The sequence below is a fragment of the Anastrepha obliqua genome, chromosome 2, assembly GCF_027943255.1.
Source record: "Anastrepha obliqua isolate idAnaObli1 chromosome 2, idAnaObli1_1.0, whole genome shotgun sequence".
NCBI classification, from domain to species: domain Eukaryota; kingdom Metazoa; phylum Arthropoda; class Insecta; order Diptera; family Tephritidae; genus Anastrepha; species Anastrepha obliqua.
The window spans coordinates 3,168,907-3,194,896 of record NC_072893.1 but is presented as its reverse complement, the minus strand read 5'-3'; the positions used below and the strand labels follow the sequence as shown (position 1 = coordinate 3,194,896).

General features: G+C 35.3%; 1 protein-coding gene across 8 annotated transcripts in view; it reads left to right on the top strand.

The window, feature by feature from the left end:
* Window positions 1-25,694, top strand: part of LOC129239665 (blood vessel epicardial substance) — a 54,620-nt gene extending 28,926 nt beyond the window's left edge. For 6 of the 8 annotated variants that reach the window (XM_054875338.1, XM_054875340.1, XM_054875337.1 and 3 more), the window contains 5 exons: window positions 12,128-12,285; window positions 14,018-14,120; window positions 14,236-14,385; window positions 14,443-14,578; window positions 19,928-20,794. In XM_054875338.1, coding sequence (XP_054731313.1) covers window positions 12,128-12,285; window positions 14,018-14,120; window positions 14,236-14,385; window positions 14,443-14,578; window positions 19,928-20,079 — 699 coding nt within the window. In that variant the 3' untranslated portion in view covers window positions 20,080-20,794. Of the gene's footprint in view, window positions 1-12,127; window positions 12,286-14,017; window positions 14,121-14,235; window positions 14,386-14,442; window positions 14,579-19,927; window positions 20,795-24,164; window positions 24,198-25,189 lie in introns of those variants that run through there. The other 2 variants (XM_054875342.1, XM_054875341.1) reach the window with 2 other exon arrangements.
* Window positions 25,695-25,990: the final 296 nt, after the last annotated feature.

Sequence of the window (25,990 nt, the reverse complement as noted above, 5' to 3'; positions counted from 1 at the left end):
ATTTCCACAAATTGGAAGCGTTGTTTTGGCATTAAACGATTCGTGATGACTTGACAAAGCTTGCCGGACAGAAATGTCAACACAGTTTTCCATTCTCAGTTGTCACACCATAGTTATCGATATTGATAGTTCGCATACAGCTGAAAAAACACCCGATACCATTTGAAAAATTCTTTTAAATCATTTAGTTAAAAGATTTACCAACTTTAGGATTTACGAAAGTTAATCGCAGCTCTTTGCATGAAATTTATTTTACGACCAGAGGCCAAAACATATAAGCAAATGTTCTTTTGTTGATTTTGCTCCCTTACTTTATAAAGAGTTCTCTAATATGGGCGAATCGAAGTGGAATAAAACAAGTTGTGTGCGAGACTAACGTAATTCCTTTTTCAACTGAAATGTCCATATATGCCTTTATGTATGGAATATGACATCGTTCAAGTGTCAGAGAGGTTACATTTTTAAGGACTCTGAATTTGAGTGATAGCCTGGGTTATTTTGACAAGGGCACCGCATGGTGTCCAATTCTCGTCACTTTCGCGAGAAATATGTAACTGCACCCCTGAATCGCTCATTATAAAGTTTTATAATAAACAGATTTGACCGAAAGATGTTAACATCGATTCTTTCCTATTAGAAAACTCTATACCAAGTGCAGTTACAATATTTTAATTTTTGCCTGATTTTCGGCGTTCACGCATAATTTTCAGTTTTCATTCATTAGTCTACTACAAACCGCCACCTTATAAACAATGTGAATTTCACTAGGCCATGGAATAATTATTTTGCTATATACATACAAATGTAGTATTCAAATATAAAGAAGAATTCCTAATCATATCTCTTGCTTACTTTTCAAAATACTACTGCTAAAGTGGTTTGCCAAAATATTTCCTTTTTCCGTATGGCATACACTTATACGTGTATGGATGTGTGTATGGAAATTAACATCTAAAGCTATGCAGCGACAAACCACCAATCCAAGGTAGAAACGATTGCTCATCAAAAATATATGGCACACTATTGTATTTTGTGCCAATCGCTGCGTCATCAACAATACATAACACGCCTATGGAAATAGTCCCATGGTAACGTCAATGATCGCTAAGCATCTGTGCACGTACTTGCATATACATATTTGTACTTACACACATGAATAGAAGAACACATATACATAAATAAAAAAATAGGTTTTTGGGGGCCAACACGGCACGGGACTCACCATGGAAGATCATATGCGCGTGATTAGTATGAATGAATATGGCTGTGACGCCAGCGTCATACGACGTCTGCATTATTTACGAAATTTCGGTGAAACTTTTGAAATGATTTGGCCTGTGTTGGTTGCCATTTAGATAAACAATGTTCTTATTTATAGCGATAAGTTCAAAGCTGACGGCGTCTATGGCTCACGTGAGACTTGGCGCGATTTCAGTACGAAACTATACTGTGCAATGTGGTGGCAATATGTACTTTGGTAACTGCTGCTTAATTGTTGTTGTACTTAATTGCTACGAATGGAATTATACTACGACAGTATGAGAGTGCATTTAAATCTGTTATCACCGTTATCAACCAAGTGCCCATTAATCATGGTTGTGTTAAGAAGTTTGATAACAAGTTTTTGTTAACCCAAATACGAGCCTTTAAATGTCCAAATGTAACCAAAAAGGTACCAGAAATATGATACATAAATGTATGAGTATGTACGAGTATGTAGACTCATACCTCTGCTATCAATTGGAGCTTGGAATTTTCTTCATCTCGTCATACTAATGAGAGAAATTGAAAGTGGTAAATCACCGCTCCAGACATTTAATAACAAAGGGTCTTTCTACTACAAACTGGATCGGAAGTTCATCGTGGATATGTCAATATTGTAATAGGCACATGAATATGTCTATCGGAATTCACTAAAATCATGCGCATTTCAGAAAAAACCTTATTTGTTTATAGTTCCCTTATATTCTTCTCTTCTAACTTGTAGGCAACTTTCATACTGGAATTTATTGCCAAAAGTACTTTTTGAAAGCTTTGGAATTTGCCTCATTAGTTGTTTGGGTTTTCCCTGCCGGGTATTTGCAAAGTCACACATATATTACATATATAAGTACATTTGTATGTGAATGCATTGCAAAGAGTGTGATCGGACTCTTTGGCTCTTTTGTTATGGTTTAAATCAAAGACGGCTAAGCAAAATTTTAGTGTTTGTACAATTGCTCTCCTTCCACCCACCACCGGTGTTTTCATGAAGATACAGGGTATTTATGATTTTCAATAGAATTGTGTTTGTGTTCATTTTCTAATATATACTAAAGTTGAAGTTGAAGTTGAAGTTGACCTTGATCACATATATTCTGTCAAAAAAGTAGGTATATATTTATAATTCAAAAAATTCATTTCTATATATTTACTTCAGCCTACAGAAAATGTTCTTACATACAAATTCACGCAATTAAATATGGTTGTTGTTGTTGTACCAGCATAAACATTCCAAATATACGGGGAATGCTGCTGAAGTGACAGTCCTTGGCCAGATATAAATCCAGGTCGTTCCAGTCACGAAGAACTGACTGTCGTGGAACATATCAAGGTTACATTTTACAAAATTTTCATTGAAGTTAATGACGTTACAATAATTGTTACACAATCGCGCAGATTGTTATTGGCAATATTAAATAAATGATTAATCCTTAGACTATAAAAAGAAGTATGGGTTGAATAACTCCTTGCAATCGATATTACTATTAATTATATTATATATAAATATATTATATATATATATCGTTCCCACGACAGTCGGTTCTACGTAACACGTATATACACGGGAAATGTTTATGCTGCTACAACAACAACAACTATTAATTATATTATAGACAAACATTATTGAGAAATATATTATAGTTTTATTGCATTCCTTCTATTTTTCAGTTAGTATTAACCTTAAAAAGACAGCTGTTAAAACTACACATTATATTCATTACTTCGTGAGTTATTGTGCTACTACTAAGAGTAACACTACTTTTGTTATTTTCAAAACAATGGATCAAAAAGAATTTCGTATTTTATTTTACACTTCTTCTTTATGGTGAAAAATACCCTTCAAGTGAATCAATGGGTTCAAAAGTTTTATGGAGACTCCGCTCGTTTTGAATGATAGAAAAGTGAAGTTACGTGAGTTGTCTGAAATCGAGAAGATATCAAAAGGAACGTATTGGGTTTATATCCACCGTATTCGCCAGATTTGGCCCCTAGCGACTACGGACGGTTTGCTGAAACTGAAAGACGAATCGTCCTACAAAAGTGGTGTTGAAATGTTAGAGCTGAACTGGAATGATTGCGTTGTTCTTGATGGAAATGACGTCGATGAATAAATTTAGTTTTGAATAAACAAAAAAAACGTGTTTTCTTTTTTAGGCCTGGGACTTTTCAGTCCACGTGTTTTAAGAGGTAGTATAATCTTTCCACCCCGTTTTAAACAGCGCTATTTGTGTGAAATTTTGTTTTACCTTTTCGATTAATTAATGAACAGCACAACAGTTGGTGTTTCGCGCCCGGTGTCCAAAATATTCGAATACAACATCATATAAATATGTAGTATATATTGAATTGTTTAGAGATCATGGTTGTAATTTTTTTATGAGTTTTCTGAGCGCATCATTGTAGCTCTCTCGCAAAAGTTATAGCCTTGCTTACCTACTATAAATATGTATGCCCGACCTCCTTTTCAAAATTGAGCTTGCGCTGAATGCATTTACTGAGTATCAGTGGAATACTTACATATGTGGTACATTCATTTACAACCACACATTTGTTTCTTTATTCATGGGCATTAATCCGCACGCATGTTAAGCCACACAAACAACTGCGCTGTAAGCTCACTCATTCCAATTATGCAAAGGCAACAAAATCGATTCGATCCAAAAACTAAGCTCAATCACATACATATGTAAGTGGGTGGTTCAATCGGTGATAAAGGATGCAGAGCATTTATCGGTGCAAGAGGTTTCAAATGCAGTTTTGTTGTTGCGGATGGTTACATGAGATTCTCTATTAATAATTTTGCGCTCCAGCTCCATCGGATATAATTGCAACTTGCAAATTTGAATGCTTGCTGAGCGTTCGTTCGTTCTCAGGCTTATAAGATTGCTCAGGGTGAGAAATGCTGGATATATGGGCTGTTGCTGGACGCTTGAATTATTGGATCATTGGCCGGTTGCGAGTGGCGTACGTGACTCTGGTATTATCAGTGATGTCTGCGTTGTCGTTATGAGCACCGTTGCGGATCTTGGGAAATCGTTCTGTTTCGTTTGTCCATAGTGTTATCGTAGTCATTCACATTATTATTGGTTAGTACTTTTTTCTGTTTTTTTTTTGTTTTTAGGTAATTTGACTTTTAATGACGCTTTGCTTGTTGCAGCCATTATTGTTGTTGTCATTTTTCATTGTTTGTCATTTCGACTTTGGCGCTTAACAAGCGAATTTGAAGCGAAACTGTTTTGTTCCACACAGTTTTGTGCCATTTTGATGGTCATAAATGCGTGTAAATATTTATATTTATACATACATATGTATGAGTGCATATCCATCTCTATTTGTATTTAAATGCATGTCTCCAAAGTTTACGATGCGTATATGATTTGCATTGTCTTGAGGGGCTTTCTGTTATTAAACGAATAATCATATCGATTTCATCTATTATCTCCAATATTTTGTGTACTTCTAGCACGAAAGTGCTCCGTAGCACCTACATATGTTAAAGGATATGGGGAGGAGGGAAAGAGATATGTTATATGTATGTAGTTATGTATGTACATATGTATATTAACAAAGTGTTGGGGAATCGAATCAAATGAAGGCTTTCAGGAAATATAACGTTTTATATAGGTGAAATAGTCTTCACAACTTCTCTAATGGGAAACAAATAGTTTTTTTTAAGATTTTTGTTGTTTATATTGAAGAGTTGAATTACCAAAAATATACAATGTTAATTAAAAATTTACAATGACTTAATATATAAGTTTATTGAAAATTATTATTGGTGATTCTGTATAATTGTAAATTAAAAGCTTGTGTAATTATTTAATTTTAGTATCAGACAATTTTCTTCCTTATTTAAAATAAATAGTAATGGGTAGAAGAGTAGTAGCAGCAATTTTGCAAACAAGTAACAAAGTAACAAAAATTTTCATTGACAACTAAAGGCAATGCAAAGATGTAAAAATAAATATTTATGTAAATATATATGAAATGTTTTGCTCAATATAATTTAATTGTATTTAATTGCTATTGGTGTAAAAATCAATAAAAATTATATCTAGCTTCCAAGATAGAAAGTACGAAATGACATTTTTTATTATTATTTACATTTTACAGATTTTTCTGTAAAACAACGAGCATGAACTTTAAATTCTTTGATAGATAATTTTCGAGATATCGACCACTACAGCCGTCTGCCGAGAAAATAATGGATTTCTTTTCCCCCAAACTAATATTTGAAAATATTTTAATATAATTATGCAAGTAACTACTTTTGTAATTAATTTATTGCATATTGCAGATCCAAACTTCATCGCCATATGCTTACATATATTTATACAAGTATTTACCATGAATTCATAATTTTTATGAGATCCGTATTTTTGTTATGAATTATGAGAACACTTGTCTTCTTGTTTTTATTCTGCAAATCCGGTTTTAAAATACGTTGAGTACTTTGTAGTTTTATGAATCATTTACGCTGAGTTTGAAAGGTTATGCATTTATATGAAAAAAAGTGATAAAATTTGAAACCGGTAAGCCTCAACCCAGAAATTGAACTGTTGATTCATTCATTTATGCAGAGTTAACTTTTGCCTTTTTAGTGCAATAGATATGCTTTCATTTCTCGTTACGCTATCAGTTTTGAAGCGCTTTTGCTTTCTGCCTGTCAATGTGTAATATGTTGCAGTGGCAGACTCTATCTCCAAAGTAAAAGTGCTTTCGATTACATGTGTATCACGTAAAACGGTCCATTTTGTTAAACAGAGCAGGGTTGGTGTTAGAGTTGTTTAGCCAAAATGTTATTTGAAGAATACTGAAACTGTGTACATACATTAGAATTATTTATTTATTGATTCTTTCGTCAATTAAAGCATAACTCAAATAGATTGAAAAAATTGGAATTTGAAAAGGTCGAGCCAAGGAGCACCAGGAGATTTTGTGGCTACTAAAACACTCGGGCTAAAAAGCCCATTGTATTTAAGGCTCTGGAAAGAGGGTAGATAGTCAAGGAGGGAAGGAGAAAAGTATCAGAGAAAGAAATAGGAAAGAATAGAGACAGAGATAGAGATAGTTAGTCGTGTGAGAATTTTCCAGATTCTTTGCCAAAGCTGTAAATATCCTCCAGTTTTAGAGAACGAATATTACTCAATCTCACGACATCGGAACCCAAAACTCATAGCCGTGCTCTAGCAAAGGCAGGACACTCACAGAGAAAGTGCTCAGTGCAATCCGCCTCCTCCAAGCACGACAGGCACATTGGGTCCTCAATGATTCCAATGGTGGTCATATGCTGATCCCATGGGTTGTGTCCTGTAATGATACCGACCATCAACCGAACGTATTTCCTTCCAAGTTTTAGTAGAAAGTTTGACAGTTTTATGTTCGGACTTGTCACAAAACACTTATTGGCTCTGACTCTTGTGGGGGAACCGCTGATCCACGGTTGGCCAATTCATCGGTAATTTCGTTTCCTTGAACACCGGAGTGTCCTGGAACCCATATAAATACAAGCCTGTTTTGTCTTGTGACAGAATTAAGCTTCTTCTTACATTCTTGAACAAACTTTGAGGTTTGCTTCGCGTTCTCCAGGGCCTTTAGTGTAGCTTGACTGTCTCTGAAAGCTCCAATCTGTTTCCCGCTCCATCTCCTCTTGATTATCCATTCGGCTACTTTCAGGATGGCAAAAATTTCCGTTTGGAAAACAGTTGCCATTTCCCCCATAGCATAGTGATACTTATTACTATCTTTTAAGTACCATTCGGCTCCAGACCCTATTTCATTCTTGGACCCATCGGTAAAGAAAATATCCGTCAAACCTCCCTGAATGCATTTTGGATCGCTCCATTAATAGATTACTAATACTAATGCTATATTATATTTAAGTTTTATGGTAAAAAATACGGTGTATAGGATATATTTGTCACAATTCAAAAAGTGTATCTCCAAAAAGTGTATCTCCAGCCTCTCGTGAATTAGAGAATATATCTAAATTAAAAAAAATAAAATGGTTAGACTGCCTTATATGTACAACGTGTATCATAAGTGGTTCATTACAACTAAAATTGGTCTTATAATTAGGTAAACGGAACATGCTGCTGAGTCTAAGCTTACGAATCGGACAATTGAAAAGTATCAGCTCCTGTAAGAAGTTGCATTTGATATGATTCGTGGCTATGTCCCTTATAAACATTCCCGAAGAAGTTTTTTTTTCGCATTTCTAATATTGGCAATGCTAACGAACGGCATCTACTTTTATATGCAAGCAAACTAAAGGGTGTTTTTTTTAGAGGTTAGGTTTTCAAGTTGGCACTACTTTTTTCGTAGATGGTCTTTTTGACAGCTGTCACTTGATTTATGCTCAGTTTGGTTTGCCATTTCATAATGAATAGACTTACACCTGAACAACGTTTGCAAATCGTGCAAATTTATTACGAAAATAATGGTTCGGTTCGCGCGACGCATCGAAGAAAATTTTGTTCAGCGACGAAGCTCACTTTTGGTTAAATGGGTATGTCAATAAGCAAAATTGTCGCATTTGGAGTGAACATAATCCACAAGCCATTGCTGAGACGCCGTTACATCCTCAAAAAGTCACTGTTTGGTGTGCTCTATGGGCAGAGGGAATCATTGGTCCATATTTCTTTAAAAATGAAGCCGGCCATAATGTTACAGTCAATGGAGAGCGCTATAGAGCCATGATTAATGACTTTTTCGTGCCTGAATTGGACGATGTTGATGTGGACGACCTTTGATTCCAACAAGACGGCGCTACATGCCATACAGCCAACGCAACAATCGATTTATTGAAGGAAACTTTTGGTGAGCGCATTATCTCGCGCCGTGGACCTGTGGCGTGGCCTCCAAGATCGTGCGATATAACACCGCTGGACTATTTCTTGTGGGGCTATGTGAAGTCGTTTGTCTACGCAGATAAGCCCAAGACGATTGACGTCTTGGAAGAGAATATTGGACGCGTTATTGCTGACATATGGCCCCAATTGCTGCAAAAAGTGGTCGAAAATTGGGCCTCTCGGCTGGAATTTATTCGAGCCAGCCACGGCGGCCACTTGCCCGAAATCATTTTTAAAACATAATGGCAAACCCTTATCTTTATAATAAAGCTAAATTCTTGGCCATAGCATTAAATTATATACGTTTTATTTCATCTTGAAAACCTAACCTCTAAAAAAAACACCCTTTATATGCAAGGCCAACGAAGCGAATGAATTGTAAATCTAGTGAAACGTTAAATATGAACCCATGAAGAGTGGATCCCAGATGATGCTGCAATATTCGAGGTTTGATCTTCAAGAGAGAAATACAAATTCATCAGTGAAGAAATATCTTGGAACTGCTTTGAATTCTTTACTACAAAGCCGAGCATAGGCCTAGACTTGGCAACCATAAAGTCTATATCTTTATAAAACGACATTTTTGATGTAAATATGAGCCCCAAGTCTTTCTTTGCCTAAATTTTTGTGAGGGTGGTAGTGTCCAACTTGTAATCGAACTCAATCGTAACTTTACGTTTACTGAAGCACAAGTGCTGGGCATTTACCAGCATTAAGAGGAAAGGAGTTATCATCACACTAAGCTTCCAATCTTGTTAAGTCCTCTTGAAGTCTTATGCAACCAGCTACGTCCTCTATACGATTGTAAATTAGAAAAAGAAAATAGGCCACAACTGCTAATTTATATTTAGCAAATCGCCAACGAAATCAGGCGCCGGCTAACCGCAGGTTTGTCCAGCTGAATGTAATTGGATTAGATTAGAAGGATCTAAAACTAAAGTGTCAGTAATGACACCGCTATTTTCGTATCATAACAGAGTCGCTCTGGCAGGCCAGGTGTTCTAGTGTAGCTTTATCGGTGTTTCTCAATCAGGCTTTGCTGTTAACGTTCATTCTTCATTATTCTTCCGCTCTCTATGTCAAATGTTAGTTTTTCTTATCATTAGTGTATCTAAATTATAGCCATCAACCCCCTTTGTTGCTTTCTTAGCTACATTTATTTACAATCAATATTCAATGATAGTCGGACTGCATTATTTCCCTTGTCATATGCAATGGAATGCAGCAGTTACATCACAACTACTTATACACGGACCGATCGAACATTATAGATGTGGCTATTCCTTTTTTTAACTTATCCAAATCACACATAAAACATATTGGGACTAATTAGAATCGTTTCAGAAACTATTAGTTGTTCGTGTGGTGAAATTACTCACTCCAGGGACCCGGTATTTTAGCTGCTTGACCGTCCTTTGCTATGCCATTTCGTATACCTATTCAAGTAGTTTTGTAGGTAAAAATTCAAAATCTTTCTTGGATTAAGAATTATTATATGTACATATCTACATAATGAATTGCTGTGAGTTCAATCAATCTAAACACTGACTTTCAGCTATAGGGATTATGTACATATAGCATATTGCCGCTCGTTACGCGATTTTAATTGCATTTTAATTTTGGTGCTATTGCGAATACAAATACTAATAGAGATGAGGTGCCATAACACGTTCACAATTTGTCTTGAGCTGCCAAGTGATGCGCAACGGAATGTATTGTCATTTTAATATTATTGGCAAGCGCTGACGGGCAACTTTTTTAGCCAGGCTATTTCAATTCTAAATTATGTAAATCGTTATTTTGCCTACATAACATGAGTTAGTTCATTTAAATGCGAAGTAAGAATTAGAGAAAAAGCAAAAATTGTCAAAAGTGAGCGGAATCGTTGGAAAAATTTGCAGTTTTAATAACAGCCGATATCTTTTTAAGTTTTCCTAATTGATTTTCTGTATTTGGCAAAATATAAGAATGCATTTTAAAATATTTGAAAGGTTAGAAAGCGTGGCCCAAATAAAGGTTCGAGCGTATTTTTTATATATAAATTATATACTTATTTTGAGTGTGAATGCATTGCCTGTATGTTTATTGTTATTATTTATATGAAGTAAATCGTCACGGTTTCTGGCCATATTTACTACTATAATTTTTCGGACTCCACAAGAAAAAAGAAAGCGAGTTCAAATTCTGGCTGTGAAACTGTGAAATTAACGACCCTAAGACGGCTGATCAGCTGATTACGGAACTGCGAGACACAGCATACTAACCTGCTGTCAGTCCAAGTCTTCAATTTCAGGATAATTACCAGATTTTTGCTATGATGAAAATGAGTATATTTCGTTAACGATATCACCACTCTGGAATCTGGCCCCGAATTTTATTCTCTATTCATCCATTGGCTTATAAACAATAATTTCGGTGTTTTTCCATTTTAAAAATTGTAATGGTGGTGCATGAAGTGTTGAGTTCCAAGATCGATGGCGAATTGGCGCGCACCGTATGGCTTTTTATGACTATTTATCACTCTTTCGGCTATGTAATAAATACTAACTTTAGAAATAAAATAATCTTAATGTTATATAAGGTCAGTTCATATAAAAATCATCCATTAAATTGCCAGCAACTTAATTTCCGAGAATCCGAGAAAAATATTAAAAAAAGTACATGAACGCAAAACCAGTAACAATCACAATTAAAAATGTTTTCAGTTGAACTAGAAAGCTGAAGTGGAGGCGTTTCGACTCCATCGAGGCGATCCAAAAAACTGTGACAGCCGAATTGAACGCGATTCCGGGGGATGAGTTTAAAAAATGTTTCTTGCAGTGGAAGGACCGCTACCAGCGGTGTATTGACGCTCAAGGGTCCTATTTTGAAGAATATTAGTTGTAACGGGTGGCGCAAAATTAATCGGGTGGCGCAAAATTAACCATTCAACTTTTTACTAAAAAAAAATATTATTTTGAATGACGGAAATCTTGTTTTGACCCTTACGTGCTCCATTGCTTGTCTGTTTGTATGCTGCAGCTGTCTAGCTCACAAGTGTCAAATATGATTGCCGTAGGACGATATTTGCAAATATTATAAATCTTTCCATAATTGATTAATTTTACGCCACCTGTTATAAGCCAAAAGGTTTAATAAAACTGCTTAAAAAAATAAGGATCATTACTTTTCAATCAAACCCTGTACCTTCAATGATTTCAATTCATATTTCGGAAACTGCAGCAACGGTGACTGGAGGCTGTGGCTCAGACGTACATGCCACTACATCATTGGCTGATTCACATTTAATATATGACATCAAAATAAACTTTATAAATTTTGTCTAAAATATGTTTACTTGTATTTTCCATTTTAGTGATCTTCTTTTTTAAATTTAGAATTTTGGCTCGATTTGCAAATTTTAATTTGTGTTTATTTTTACTTTGCGATCAGCTGTTTCTCTCACTTGCAAATTCTTACAAGTAAAAATGTATCCAGTAAAAACTTGCAACTTCCCCTCAGAAGGAAATGTCATTTTGCTCTCTCACTTTCCCCTACTTTGCAAGTTTTTTGGATACATGAACACCAAAACTTGATAATTTTTTAACATTGTTACAAATTATTTGCTTCATGAACATACCTAAATATAATCTACGATTTTAGTATCGTGAAAAAATGTACTTGGATTGAAAGTAGTTTTATGGAAAACTCATTATGTATTAAGTAATAATATATATTATTATAGTAATATTTATTAGTAATAATAATATTTGGCTTCCCACCAGCTTTTCTCATTCGATTAATGAAAAAAAGTTCTAACTAAAAATGGTTGCACAACAGGCGAAAAAAATTCTTTATGTTTTTATATGATATAATATGAAATATATAATACAATATATTCTATACAGAAATTTTTATTATAACTGTGTTATTTCAAAGCAAAAACTATAAGTTATAAAAAAATGTTAAAATATACAATATTTCAAAATGTTTTTGCAAAATGCATATTAACAGTATAACATTATATTTTTCAGGTTTATGCCAGCTTATTTAAGCCCCTCCGCGTGACGCGACATCAATTCAAAAAGATTTTGAATTGCATGAAACTAATACGACCATTAAAGTACCAGGAGGTGTATGCGCAGGAGAAAGTTACCAAAGTTGATAGCTTATCACTCGTCTTGTCTGGGAAGTAAGTATAAATGAGTAACATAAATGTTTTAAAGACAGTCGATGGACGTTAACTAACAGCTTTTACACAGAAAATTTTATTTTAGCTTTCTCAACTATGTAGATATCGGAATGCGATTTGAGTGTATCATTGGCTCATTAATCATTTATTATTGTTCGACACTAATTTGTGGGGAGCGATTTGATGTTGACTTACGAAATGGGGCATAACAGGCGGATCTGAACGGCTGACGGTTTTTATGACAAAAATATTGGCTAGTAGAAAAAATTATTTTGTTTTCGTTTGATGTGTGATGCGCACAGTGGGTTCCGAAGCCGAGACCCGGCGAATGGTGGTCACGTGTAACTAAAACTAAAGAAAGACAATTTTCCTTGTTAGTTAACGCAGAGATTATTTGGAGTAATAAAATGTAATTTTCCGTACTAAGAAAACATTTAGTGATAACTGAATGCTATATTTACATAGCTTTTATAACATTTACATATGAATATAAAGGTATTATCTATTTTGTATATATATGATGCAGGTATTTATTTCACCCTTGGCCAAAACGGGTATATTTCTGCAATACTGATTTTCAAGAAACTCTGCTTTCCCAAATAGTGCGATTGGGAAATATATTTTTTATTTTCATTGAAGATCCTCTGGGTAATGACCAAACCAGAAAAACTCTAAATGATTGATGACAGTAACTTTCGCTCAATTCTATCAAGAATTTAGTCGCATATCATGACAGAAGGGGAACATTAAATGACCGCAATATTGTTTTTTTTTTGTAGAGGAGAGGTAGGTTGAGATGGAGTTACGTGTATGTGGCCATCTTATACTTTCACCCGAGGCATATTTGTCCATTGTGAATGCGCTTCCGTATTAAACCACTTTGGGGTGGCCAGATGGGTGGCCGCCGTAGCTGCATAGATTCGTGCGTGAGTACCGTTCGGAAGTGCGCAGGTTCGAGTCTCCGAGCATGAATAATGAAATCATAGAAAGTTTTTTGAAACAGCGGCCGCCGCTCGGCAGGCAATGGCAAACTTCCGAGTGTATTTCTGCCATGAAAACGCTTCTAGAGACTAGTAATGTAGTGTGGGTCTAATTTGAGTCGCTTCTATATTACTATGTTCTGCGATAACTCTGATAGGAGTCCTTATTTGAACTTTATTCAGTATTAAAAGTACTTTCGTTATTTTTCTATCTAATATGGCCTAAACAAGCTCGAGCTCAATCATTGCGTTCGGTCCATAGATCTTTTTTATAGATGTTACAAAATGACGTTGATATGTTGTTGTTGTTGTAGGAGAATATTCACTCCCAATACGTGTACGGGGAATGCTGCTGGAGTGACAGTCCTTGAACGGATATAAATCCGGGTCGATGGTATAGATGTATCTGCTTCTCTCATCCACTATTTCATTCCCTCTAACATCACTATGCCCGGGGACCCAGAATAGAGTAGTATTGATTGTGTCCAATGATGCCTCAGACGCACGATATTTCAATAGAATTCTTAATTTTACTTCATAGAATCGAGTTGCTCTTTGTATAGCTTTGCTGTCAATGAAAATATCTCCGTTGCCAGCTTGAATCATATTTCTTACCTATTAAAATATCCGATTATTTAAATAAAAAGGAACACTAATGCCAGAGCAAATGAACAGTCTTCTGAGTACATAGCGTAAACATATAAAAAAAACTTAATTTTTTTGCATTTGCTCTTAATTTTTCGTCCATTCAGGTTGGTGGTTTCACAGAATCAAAGAGCTCTACACATAGTATTTCCTCATCAGTTCCTAGATTCGCCCGAATGGTTTGGAGTGTCAACTGACGATTATTTTCAGGTACAAACACACTTGTATTTAAAAACATAGTTTTTTAAGTTTATAACATTAATTTTTATTTTTTTTTCCATTGGGTCTGAATAAACGCTCGTACCAAAAAAAAAAATTATAATAGGTATCTATAATGGCTATGGAGGAGTCGCGCGTTCTTATTTGGCACCGTGACAAACTAAAATTATCTATAATGGCCGAACCGTTTTTACAATCGGTTTTCGATCATATTTTGGGTCGCGATGTCGTGAAGAAGCTTATGCAAGTAACGCAGGTGGGTAAAAAAATGTTCTTCTTACTACTAGCTTATTTACTTTCCCGCCTCTTCTAGGTCAGCGAGTCCATAGCTAGTAATGGGTTTTTGCCATCAGGCAATTATGATGATGCAGAAGACAAACCAATGCTGATCATGAAGAAAACCGTGGAAGGTCATGGTCTGACAGCATTAATAAATCGCCAACTGCAAGGTGAGTACGCCAGGAGATTGATATTTTGTTTGTGTGTGTGTATGAAGTTCGATATGTAGGGTGATGAGTATATTTTGGAAGTAGGAAATATCAAATGGAGAATATGGATTTGAACAAGTATTAAAACACAATTTAAACAGAACTCTGTCAGCTCATACACGAAAATACTCGTAGATACATATTATTATACTACCGTAGATTTGTCAGTACACCTACATATGTACATCTATAATTATTTGTATATATACTTTTGAATGCTAAGAACTTTTAATTCTGTATTCCCGAACGGGCGTAACGTTACTAAGTATGTATATGTATGTGTATATGTATATGTAGTTGGATGTTGTCAACGCTGTATGCATTTTGTTTTTATGTAGAATGTATTAAAGAATCTTTAAAAATACTATTATACCTGTGTATATACGTGTGTGCGTATGTACAAGGTTTGTAAGTACATTTGGACGAATTAAAAGTTGATTTAAAGCCCTTCATTTATATGTTGAATCTCATTTTTTAACGTACATACAGCATATTACCTGTACCTGTATATATGTATGTGAAATTCCACTAGATGTAGGAGAATATTTATACGTAAACACTTGATTACCGTTTAAACAGGAATGGTTTTTTTTGTAAGTTAGAAGTGAAGAAATTTATAGTGTCCTTTCATGGAAAAAATAGATTCGAAAATGTTGCATATTTCTTATGAAAAAAGAACAACAAAAAATGCAACCCTTCTACAAATTATATATTGCATACTTAGTCCTGCCATAAGTTCTGTTACAAGTTAAGTCCATTATAGATAGACTTTTTTCTGCGTATGTATTGTAAAATTTGTCACAGAATGTATAGCAAGACTAAGTATAATATAATTTACATATTTATTTATTTATTTAAATGTTTTTGTAACAATCAAAACTTTCGCACAAAAGCTGGAAAACAACGTTCACTCTCATACTTTGTAGAGCGTAGAAAATGTAGCACTTTTGCCTGGAGATAGTGGAAAGAACATGCAGTTTCATGACTTTGTTGCGAAAATAACACGAAAATTTGACAGCCTTGGCAAAGGGCAGAAGAAATGCAACACTATTACGAAAAAAGAAATTGAAATTGTTCAATTTAGTTAGTACATAAATAAAGAATATGTACATATTTAAAAAAAGTCCCAAAATATTTATGTTTATTTTATATGTAAATACAGAAATTAGATACTTTTCGGGTCTGTAAGTTTGAGCGGAACATTTTACGTGCATACTATTTGCACAACACACACACACACACACACACACATAAAGCCTGTGGTCATGCCATGTTCATGAACTGGTATTTGATGGAAGTAGTCATACTAGTTGAAGAGTGACTAGAACCGGACTAGTTGTAAAATAACCAATTAGATTTTTTTCCAATTTGATATTCTTCTGTTACTATCTATAAATAAGAATGTGTGTAAAATTAGGATGCCCGAAATGAGGATTATACATATAATAGGCGGGCGAGCACACCTATTTTAGGCCTTATGTTCCGCCTAGGAACCACAATATATACATCTATTTGTGGGTTGCGTCTCGACTTTTTTCACAAATGGGGGGCCGTACAGTTTTATGCCAACTCCAAACCGCAAATGGTTTATTAGAAGAAGCTTTTTAATGGTCGAAATACACTCGGAGGTTTGCCATTGTCTGCCGAGGCGCTCCTCGTTTACCGTTATGCGAAAAAACTTTCTCTATAAATTGGTTTTTCGTGGCCAGGGTTTTGAACTTGCCTACAGCTGAGATCGCCTGATTTCAAAACATGGTTGCATAAAAAATTATTAAATTTCATAGTAAATATTTTTGTTTGTAAAACCTATTGGGCCGGGCATGCTTTCCTCGCATAATATATCATCAAGGAACTCTCCTCATTGGAAGCCTCGTTTACGACGATATTTCGATGATCAGAAACTCTAATTAAATCGATCAATTGAATTCTGACTATTACAAAAGGCGGCTTGAAAAATATTAGCAAAATGGAACTGATGAAAGGATCTTCTAACTGACAAGAAGTCGTTCGACGTATACGTGCTGTATGTGCTGGCAGCGACATTTGGCGCGCCTTGGTTCAATGTTGTATTTGGGAAGTTCTGGAGAATCGGGGCAAAAATTAAGGCCGCTGTAGAAATAGTAGTAGATTTCCTAAATTTTCGTAACCTTAGTATATTCAACGAAAGATGACGGATTTCTTATTCAGGGTACTGAATAGCATAATCTTCTGCAGTTTGTCTTACCCGATTGAACTAAAGCTTTAACGACTTATTAAGCGACTTGATACGAAAATACATCCGACATTTGAAAAATAGTTTTTAAGGCACTGCTGAGAATGCTCGGCTTGCCAAATTTTGAACTCATGGAATTTTTGTCAGCCAGCACTTTAACAATCAACTGTTTAGTATTAATTAAATGTTTACTGTTGCACTTCCTATGGAATACATTGAAAATCTAATACAAATGTTAATTTATAAAGGAGACTTGCAATACATATACAAAAGGCAAAAAAGGTTTTTTAAATTGTTTTCATCATAAAATATGCTCCCAAATATTTTTACGATAGAGAAATGCTTGGAATATAATATTAATTCAGAATTATAAAGGATTTAACATAAACGCGCCACTCGTTTATAAACAAAAGAAATTCTTATTTCCTTTTGTTAATTTCTTATTACTAATTCCTATAGATCTTTTCTTTTTCCATGATGTATGATTTTGAGTAATTTAAAGGCTGTGAAATACAAATTAGTTTTAAAAGAGGCAGTTTGTCTTTAAGAGGGCGTTCAAGATGCTCGATATAAAGTGAGATGTTATACCTTTAATAATTACATCAAGTACGCGCGTTATTATTTTTAAAATTTGAATTTAATTTCTTCATCTTAAAATTTGTATTGAACAATTTATTCCATGCATGGTCTATGCACCGAATCGTTGAATGGCTATTGAGAGATGAATGTGTGACTTCATAACGTAACTTTACTAAAGTATAGTCAATCCATATTTCCAAAATGGCATACTGCGTAATCAGGCCAAAAGTGTGAAGGATCCTTATGAAGTCCTACAAGAGGAAAGGCCGCTTTTGCATACACTCCTCAATTAAAATTTCATCGTTTATTGTTCCAGTGTCTACTTTTAAAGCTACAACGGCGAGTTGTCAGTCAATGAGAAATGTGAAACTTTTTGTTTTTAAATACAACTGCAACAAACGTCATCTGCTTGCAGTTTCTAATTCGTGGGCTCAGATTTTTTTAATATCTACTTTCAGGTACAGTTCGTCATCCATTATAACATAGCCAAATACTTGTATAATTTAGCTAATCGTTGCTATTCGGGGCTGCATATTCTTGCATTAACGTTAAATAAAATACCAGTTTGCTGCATTAATTCCAGTTAATGGGCCTTCCAGAATTAAAGTTGAAGTCATGACTTAAGGTTAAATTAGAGGTGACATACCATAACGCCATAACCTTAACCGGGGTGTTACCCACAACGATATTTACTGTCATCTATTATTGGTGCCATTGCCATAAACAGCTTACATACATTGTCGTTTATTTGTGCAGCAACGAGGAAATTAGTAATTTATTCATTAACGTATGTAATGGCATTATATACCACAAGGCAGAGACTCAACAATTAGCTTACACCTTTTTTGTGTGTTTGGCAGAGCTCGACGCTCTATTTCTGGTGTGCGTCTCGATGTTGCTCCACAAATGGATGGACGTGCAGTTTTCAACCGACTTCAAACCGAGGATGGTTTTCTATGTGGAACTTTTTCTTGGTAAAAAACATTCGGAGTTTCGCCATTACCTGCCCTCTCGGCTATTATTATTGCAATTAGAAACAACTTTTTCTATTATTTGGTGTTTCATGCACGGAGATTCGAATATGCGCACTTCCGAATGGTAGTCATGCAGCAACCTATTTCGCTACGGCGGGACGCAGCTTTTTATGGTTACGGCATAAAACCAAAATCCAATTGGTCTGCTCGGTTACGCTGACTACGACATTATGGCATGTCGCCTCTGATCGATTACAGTGTTGCCCACAGAATGGTTCGATCAGCAGATTTATGCGAGTATAGTTATGGCACCTTCAATTTCACCTATAACCTTTGCTTAGTTTTCGTAGAATCTTATAGATTGGTGCACAGCACTTCATCGCGACTGCAAAAGCGATATTTATTTTTCATCCTCCATGCTTACAATGATTTTTTTTGCTTGTTTGTTAGCTTTGCCTTTATTTTCCACAGATCACTTGATGCGTTGCCTTATTCTGGATTTAAATTCGAACAAAACAATAAATTTTTATTGTTTCCTAGCACTCTTATTTACGTATAAACTTAATTTAGGAATCTAAAACCAATAGCTCTCTAAAGTTTCTAAGTTAAGTTGAGTTTGGGCGAACAAGAAACACGTGTTGACCTGAATCCAGTTAAACTGTATCTAAGCATTGGCTAACAAAGCTTTTAGTCCCCTTCGCCTATTGATTGTCGGTATTTGTAGAAAGATTACCGCATGTCGTGCCGGAATAGTCAAATATCGTCAACTTTCTACTTTCGTCCTACAGCAAGTTCGGCACAACAAAGACAAATGTAGGCAGCATACAATACAGAGCAGTTGATTTGTTTGTATACGCAAATACTTTATTTGTGGTGACTCGCTGCGTTTTGTATGACATGACAGTCGAATCCGAATGAAAACAGCAAAATGGGATTGAAATGTTGGATGGCCTCCATAGTGGCTTGATTCCAACGCTATTAAAAATGTTTGGGCAATAGTTAAGTAGAAACTCAACGGAAAACAAATATGAAATATATATTACAAACCCGTTAGAATCGAATTGGTTGTTGTTGCTGTAGCAGCATAAACATTCCCCATACATATAGCGGGAATGCTGTTGAAGTGACAGTCCTTGGCCGGATATAAATCCGGGTCGTTCCGGTTACATAGAACCGACTGTCTGTGTGAGCATTGATTGTAACTGTAAACTAATGTCTTTGGGAATAAAAATTCAGAATTCATAATAGAAGGTTATCATACAGAGCAAAATTTTGAGATCCAATTTACATGGAAGACAAAGCGGAAACTTTCGAAATATTTAATGTAATGCACATTTGCTTGTTTTGATTTCCCTTTTTATGTATGTATGTCTGTATTTTCATGTAAGTTCTTGTACATATTCACGCAGGTATTCATACATATGCATTATAAATCAATTTCATTCATGTATGTATGCACTTATGTATGTTTATTTATGCAAATATGATTTTACTTACATCATACGAGTATATTTATTTTTTATTCTTTATGTTGTTCCTTTTTAGAAGAGCATGTACCATTACTTGGCCGTACCTATAACTCCAAAACACTGCATTTGGTGACAAGTAAGCCAGTGCAAGGGGCAAGCCAAAAAACTGCATTCCCATCTGCCGGCCATAAAAGTCTCGCACGCAAAGAGTTAACGTCTCCATGCTAACTGATAATGAATGACTGATTGACTGAGGCTAAAAGCGATGTAAATTCGCAAGCGCAAGCATAAACGCAGGCACAGGCGCAAGCGCTAATGACGCTAAACTTAACGGCGCAGTCATGTTGCGCGTTTACGCCTCAATGCCGCCCACACCACCAACGCTTCCACCACCGCCCCGATACCCAGATACCGATAATGCCATCATACTCATACCGACGTATTTATTCATTTACGTTACTAACATTCATCTACAACTACACTACAACTTCCTTATTTTTGTATACAACACATTTTGATATTTTTACATGTACACACACATATGTATGCACCTACACTTATATATGTACATACACTTACTATAAAGCAGCATACTTTTTTAAATTTTTCTAATCCGCTTTTCAGTATAATTTTTCATAAGTAGTGTATTTTGTATGTGCATAGTGATCGAATCGCGATATGTAAATCGACCATTTTGAAGATCTACCCTACCTTACTTAGGACTTAGGCCAATTCCGAACGTGGTCATTAAACGAAATGTATCTTTAATTACTAATCAACTAGGCGTATATACCTACATATATACATATGTATGACATTTATTTATACCAAAAAGATACAAAAGCAAAGCTAATTCTACGACCAAGTGTAACTGCAAACTAATATATGTATGTATGTACATTTATGTAAGCTAATATAAATAAAAAAAAAATTATACAAGACATTTACGTTTAGTTCTAAATATTAACAGAAGTGAACGGTTAATATGGCGAGCTCGAGTTTGAATGCTGCGTAGAATTGTTTTACGAGTAGAATGGATTCTACATACATATGAACAAACTTATGTGTGTACACACACATATAAGTGTGCATTTGTATGACTGAATGTACATGACAAACAACTGCAATAAATAGTCGGAATCTTACTCGACTGAGCACGATTACAGACGAAGGAGATGTGAAGTTTTATAAATTGGTCAAACGTCGGCCGATACACTCTTTTGCATGAGAAATTATAAAAGCCACCTCAAACGTGATCGGAAATAAGCTCAACACATTGCCGCCCGGTAATAATTTGCTGAAGTTTACTAGAAGACCACTGATTTTAAACTTGAAAATTACTTTGGGAGACGTGCAATAAAAATAATATTCATTAAAATATCATGAAAGTCCTCCGCAAAACTGTGTTCCTAATCCATAACGAAAGTATACAACTTTAAAACAAAATTAATAATTAGTATGACTATTTAAACACAAGGCGGCCGCCGTAGCCGAATGGGTTGGTGCGTGACTACCATTCGGAATTCACAGAGAGAACGTAGGTTCGAATCTCGGCTAAACACCAAATTAAGAAAAACATTTTTCTAATAGCGGTCGCCCCTCAGCAGGCAATGGCAAACCTCCGAGTATATTTCTGCCATGAAAAAAAATTCCTCATAAAAAATATCTGCCGTTCGGAGTCGGCTTGAAACTGTTGGTCCCTCCATTTGTGGAACAACATCAAGACGCACACCACAAATAGGAGGAGGAGCTTGGCCAAACACGCAAAAAGGGTATATCCGCCAATTATATATAATATATATAAATTTAAACACTTGCAAAAAAATAAAATAAAAACCGTATTGAAAACTTACTTAGAAACCCAATGTATGTATGTATAACGTTCAATAGCAGTACAAATGCCGTTAGAACGAAAATAATCAATGATTTGTTTATTGCTATTGCATCATGATTATCACCTCGACGAGATTTCTTGTTCCAGGTCACCTACAAATGTCTAAGGAAAACGAGAAATCTCGTTCCCGGGCGTCAATGTGTTAAGGTTGCAAATGTTTAACAAATCTGCGAACTTAGCGCTAACTCGTTTGATTTGTTTAGTATTACTATTTTTGATATTAATGTCTAAATTATTACATTTTTCATACTGTTCATCTGAGATTGGCTGTGTTGCAAGCGCTAAACTATTTCCGCTACTTTGACAACAATTTTCTTTACATTGAGCTGGGAGGTAGCGAGCGTAGTGGAACGGCTTTCTCGTTGTTGTTTTACCAGCAATAAACTCTTGTAAACTCGTCTGCCAGCTAATTGGCCGTTACGTCCCTATACTACGGAATGGGCTGAAAAGTCCAGGGCCTATTTGCTTTCACGTTTTTTTTTTTTTGGCTCAAAATTGGCTTTATTCATCAACGTAATTCCCATCAAGAACAGTGCCATTATTCCAGCGTCAGTTTCAGTCGAGCGAAATTTTTTACCGGCGAGCATTTATTTAGGTCTGCGAACAGTCGCTGGGAGCCAAATCTGACGAATACGGTGGATGTAGGAGCAATTCGAAGTTCAATTCATGTAGTTTTGCCATTGCTTTCAATCATCAAAACGGTCTTGTTTTTGGTCAACAGTGAGCAAACGCGGTACCCACTTTGAATAGAGCGTTCTCATAGTCAAATGCTCATGCAATATAAAGCCGTTTTTTTGACATCTTTCGGTGTCAGCTAACTCACGCAACTTCACTTTTTGATCATTCCAAAAGGTTTTTGTGGATTTTTTTGATGTTTCCTGGTGTTGCCGCCTCATTTGGACGTCCACTGCGTTGTGCATCATCGATGTCTCTACGAACACGTTTGAAGTTTTATTGTGGTTTCTGATAGAGCGAAGTACCCATAACACCCTGCATACTCTGTTTTTCCATTTTAGCAAAATATTATGAAATATAGAACACTTTACAAAAAAACCGTATATGTATCAAGTAAGGTGTGAGTGACTGTATTTGTGTCGTATGACATGGCAGCGAAAGTCGAAACGAATGCTAGCTTGTTCCAGTAAACAACCTTACTATTATTTTTTTCTATAAATCTAAATAAGGAATAACGATAATAAATCTAAATTAGAAAATTATGCAAACGCTTTGGTATTTAGAACGCCATTAATGGCCTCTGGTGACGGTCAAGCATTGTTTGACAAGAACTTTATATGTGTGCGTGTCGGGTGCTTGACGCTAATATCTAAAATTTTTGATTTTTACCGACAACAAGTATGTGTGACACGACGCCACCCGACTGCACTAACACATACAAAGCGCAGTCAAGCATGCTGTATCGTCGCCAGAGGCCATAAGAAAACAATTTCATTCTTATCTTAACCCTTATGCGTACACATTTATCTGATGGAAATTCTGTGTGTGCAGTTAAAATCATATAGAAGGATAACAAGGAATATGTGAAGAAAGCTGTGATTGCCACAACAATACAATTTCTTCATCTAACAGCGATGATGAAATGGAACAATTTATTATGGACAAAATAAAATTAGGTGATCTTAAGTTCGTTATTTTGCATTTTGTTTGCTTTATTTTTTTTTTATTTAGTACGAAGTAGCTCAACTGAATAAATTGAAGATTGTTGTGATTTTTCCTGTAAGTTTGCTGTTCGTAAAACTTGAAAATTGTTACTGGTTTTACGTTCATGTACTTTTTTCGATATTTTCCTCTTTGCCAGCGAATTCTCGAAAATTAAATTGCTGGCAAGTTACTGGATAATTTTTAGTTGAGCAGACCTAATATTTGTTTTGTTGCAACTGATACAAATTACTCTCAAGTAAGCAAGAATGAATGAACCTGTTAAATATTGCGTCCGTTGCAATGACGTATCAGAACGTCAAGTGCGAATTTAGCCAAATATAATAAATGCATGACGTTCTGAAACGTCGACTTAAGCTGCTATGGCATGTGACCACACATACATAAGCCTGATCGGTCTACTAAAAAAATCTGAAATGGAATCAATTCCTTGGCAAAACCGTGATTTTTTCCCCAAGCTTCGGAACTTATAGTTTGGTGGGTTTCACATCCATACACGAATGCATTTAAAGACAAACTCATAGTGTTAATACGTACAGGTAAATGCATTACGGGTAAGCGACTCAGAAAAAAAATAGGTACACACTACACAGTCAGTTAGTAGTTGAATCCTTTGTGTGTTAGAATATTTCGATTTATATTTCTTTTTCTTAATTTACTTATTTTTTCTCTTGTTGCCGTTTCTTTTCCTCATCAAAACGACTGTTGCGTTAATAAACTACCTTTCCGCGGCACTAACCAGCCATACCGAGGATATCGAGGTACTATGATTGTGGTAAGTTAAACTTGCATATATACATATGTATGTAAGTACTTATGTATGTCTCGCATATATTATACTCACATATGTATGTATATGGGCAAGAGTACGTAAGCAACTTTAATTACTTTTGCATCTTCTGAATGCACATTTGAATAGATGTATTGCAAAACGAATATTATTGTAGATAATCAAGTGTGTGTAAAGAATTTGAAAGGAATATTAGTATGAGTATAATGAGACCCATTATTATTCTGTGAGTTCGGTAGACTTCGTATTTGCTTTGATTTTATATAAACAATATTTACTGATGTGCACGTAAGTTTTTAAATTTGTATTGAATTTTATTGCATGCCAATTTCGGTAGAATATCTAAGCTAGTCACATACGAATTAAAAACGTAAACTACAGTAACTGTGAGCTCATCATCTCCGCATGCCACAGTCACCAAAAAGAAACATGATTTATTTACATTCGTACGCTGCAGTAAGTCGGACTGTCACCACCATCACTAGTCGGCGAATAATCCGAGAAGACATTCTTTTAGATGTGAACCTATGTATGTTATCGCTTTTCATTATTGCCATATCATACATACCCTTGATGCATATAGTTGTGTACAGAAATCAAAGCAACTTAGCAAACACTGGCAGTTGTTCAACTGCTAGGCCGCTTAGTACGTGAGAGCAATTATTTTGATTTCTGTACGCCTTAAATTACATAGACCATTCTCACAATTTCCTTTAGCATTGAACAATCACTCACTCACAAATACAGAAGGGGTCCTATGAGACTTTCTGAACATAAATATAGAGGACATATCGCAGACACATGCATACATATTTCGAATCACACGTAATAAATACACCTACCACTACTCCGCTACATCCTTCTCTGCAATCTCTTATTATAGTACTAATAGCTTCAATTCCGTATGTACGTTTTTACAGTTAGAATATATGTATGTAAGTATTTTATTAAATAACACAAAAATGCTTTGTTTTTAGCGGGTGATCCAAACTCCTGGCGACTGGGCAGAATCGATGAGACTGATCATGAGACGGCTGTGTGAGTGTAGCATATATGGTGTAGGTGTAAATATCTTTATTACGCGCAGAAAGAGAAGCGAAGCCAAGTAAGGAGTATTACCCAGATTATGCTGAAGGAGGGTTAGCGATAGTGCGCCGCCGTACTGTAAGCCTATGTGTGTACAGCATCTATGGCATCAATGCCAATAGTTGAGTAACTGCTATTTTGCGAGAGCGAGTGGAATTTCTTTCCGAGTATTATTAGACTTTAAGAAAATTATCTCATTCATTGCACTGTTAGTGTTGTTTTACACAAAAAACAACAGAATGCTAAGTATACATATTATTTGTAAAAAGAAGAAAATCTAAGTCTAAGGCGAAAAGATATATATTTGCAATCGTTAGTGGAAGGTGGCATACATAAATGGGGAGATATTGTCCTTTCTGTCTATGTTCATATTTGTATCTAATAGAAAATGATTGTGTGAGATATTTAGTTTGAACGCAGCTACATATGTATGCATGTATGTACAAAAACTACATATGTATAAACGATTTACACTGGCAAATTATAGAAAAAATGCAATTTTTAATGTGCGATGTCCCAGCAATTGTATGTATTTGTATTTGTTAAAATAAGTTATGTATATCCACACGTTTATATGTATACATATGCATGTACACATGGTATGTAAATAGGTGAATATGCGTGTAAATTTCATTTAATCAAGCCAAAGTTTATACAATACCAACTACCATCAATGATAATACGCTTCTTTT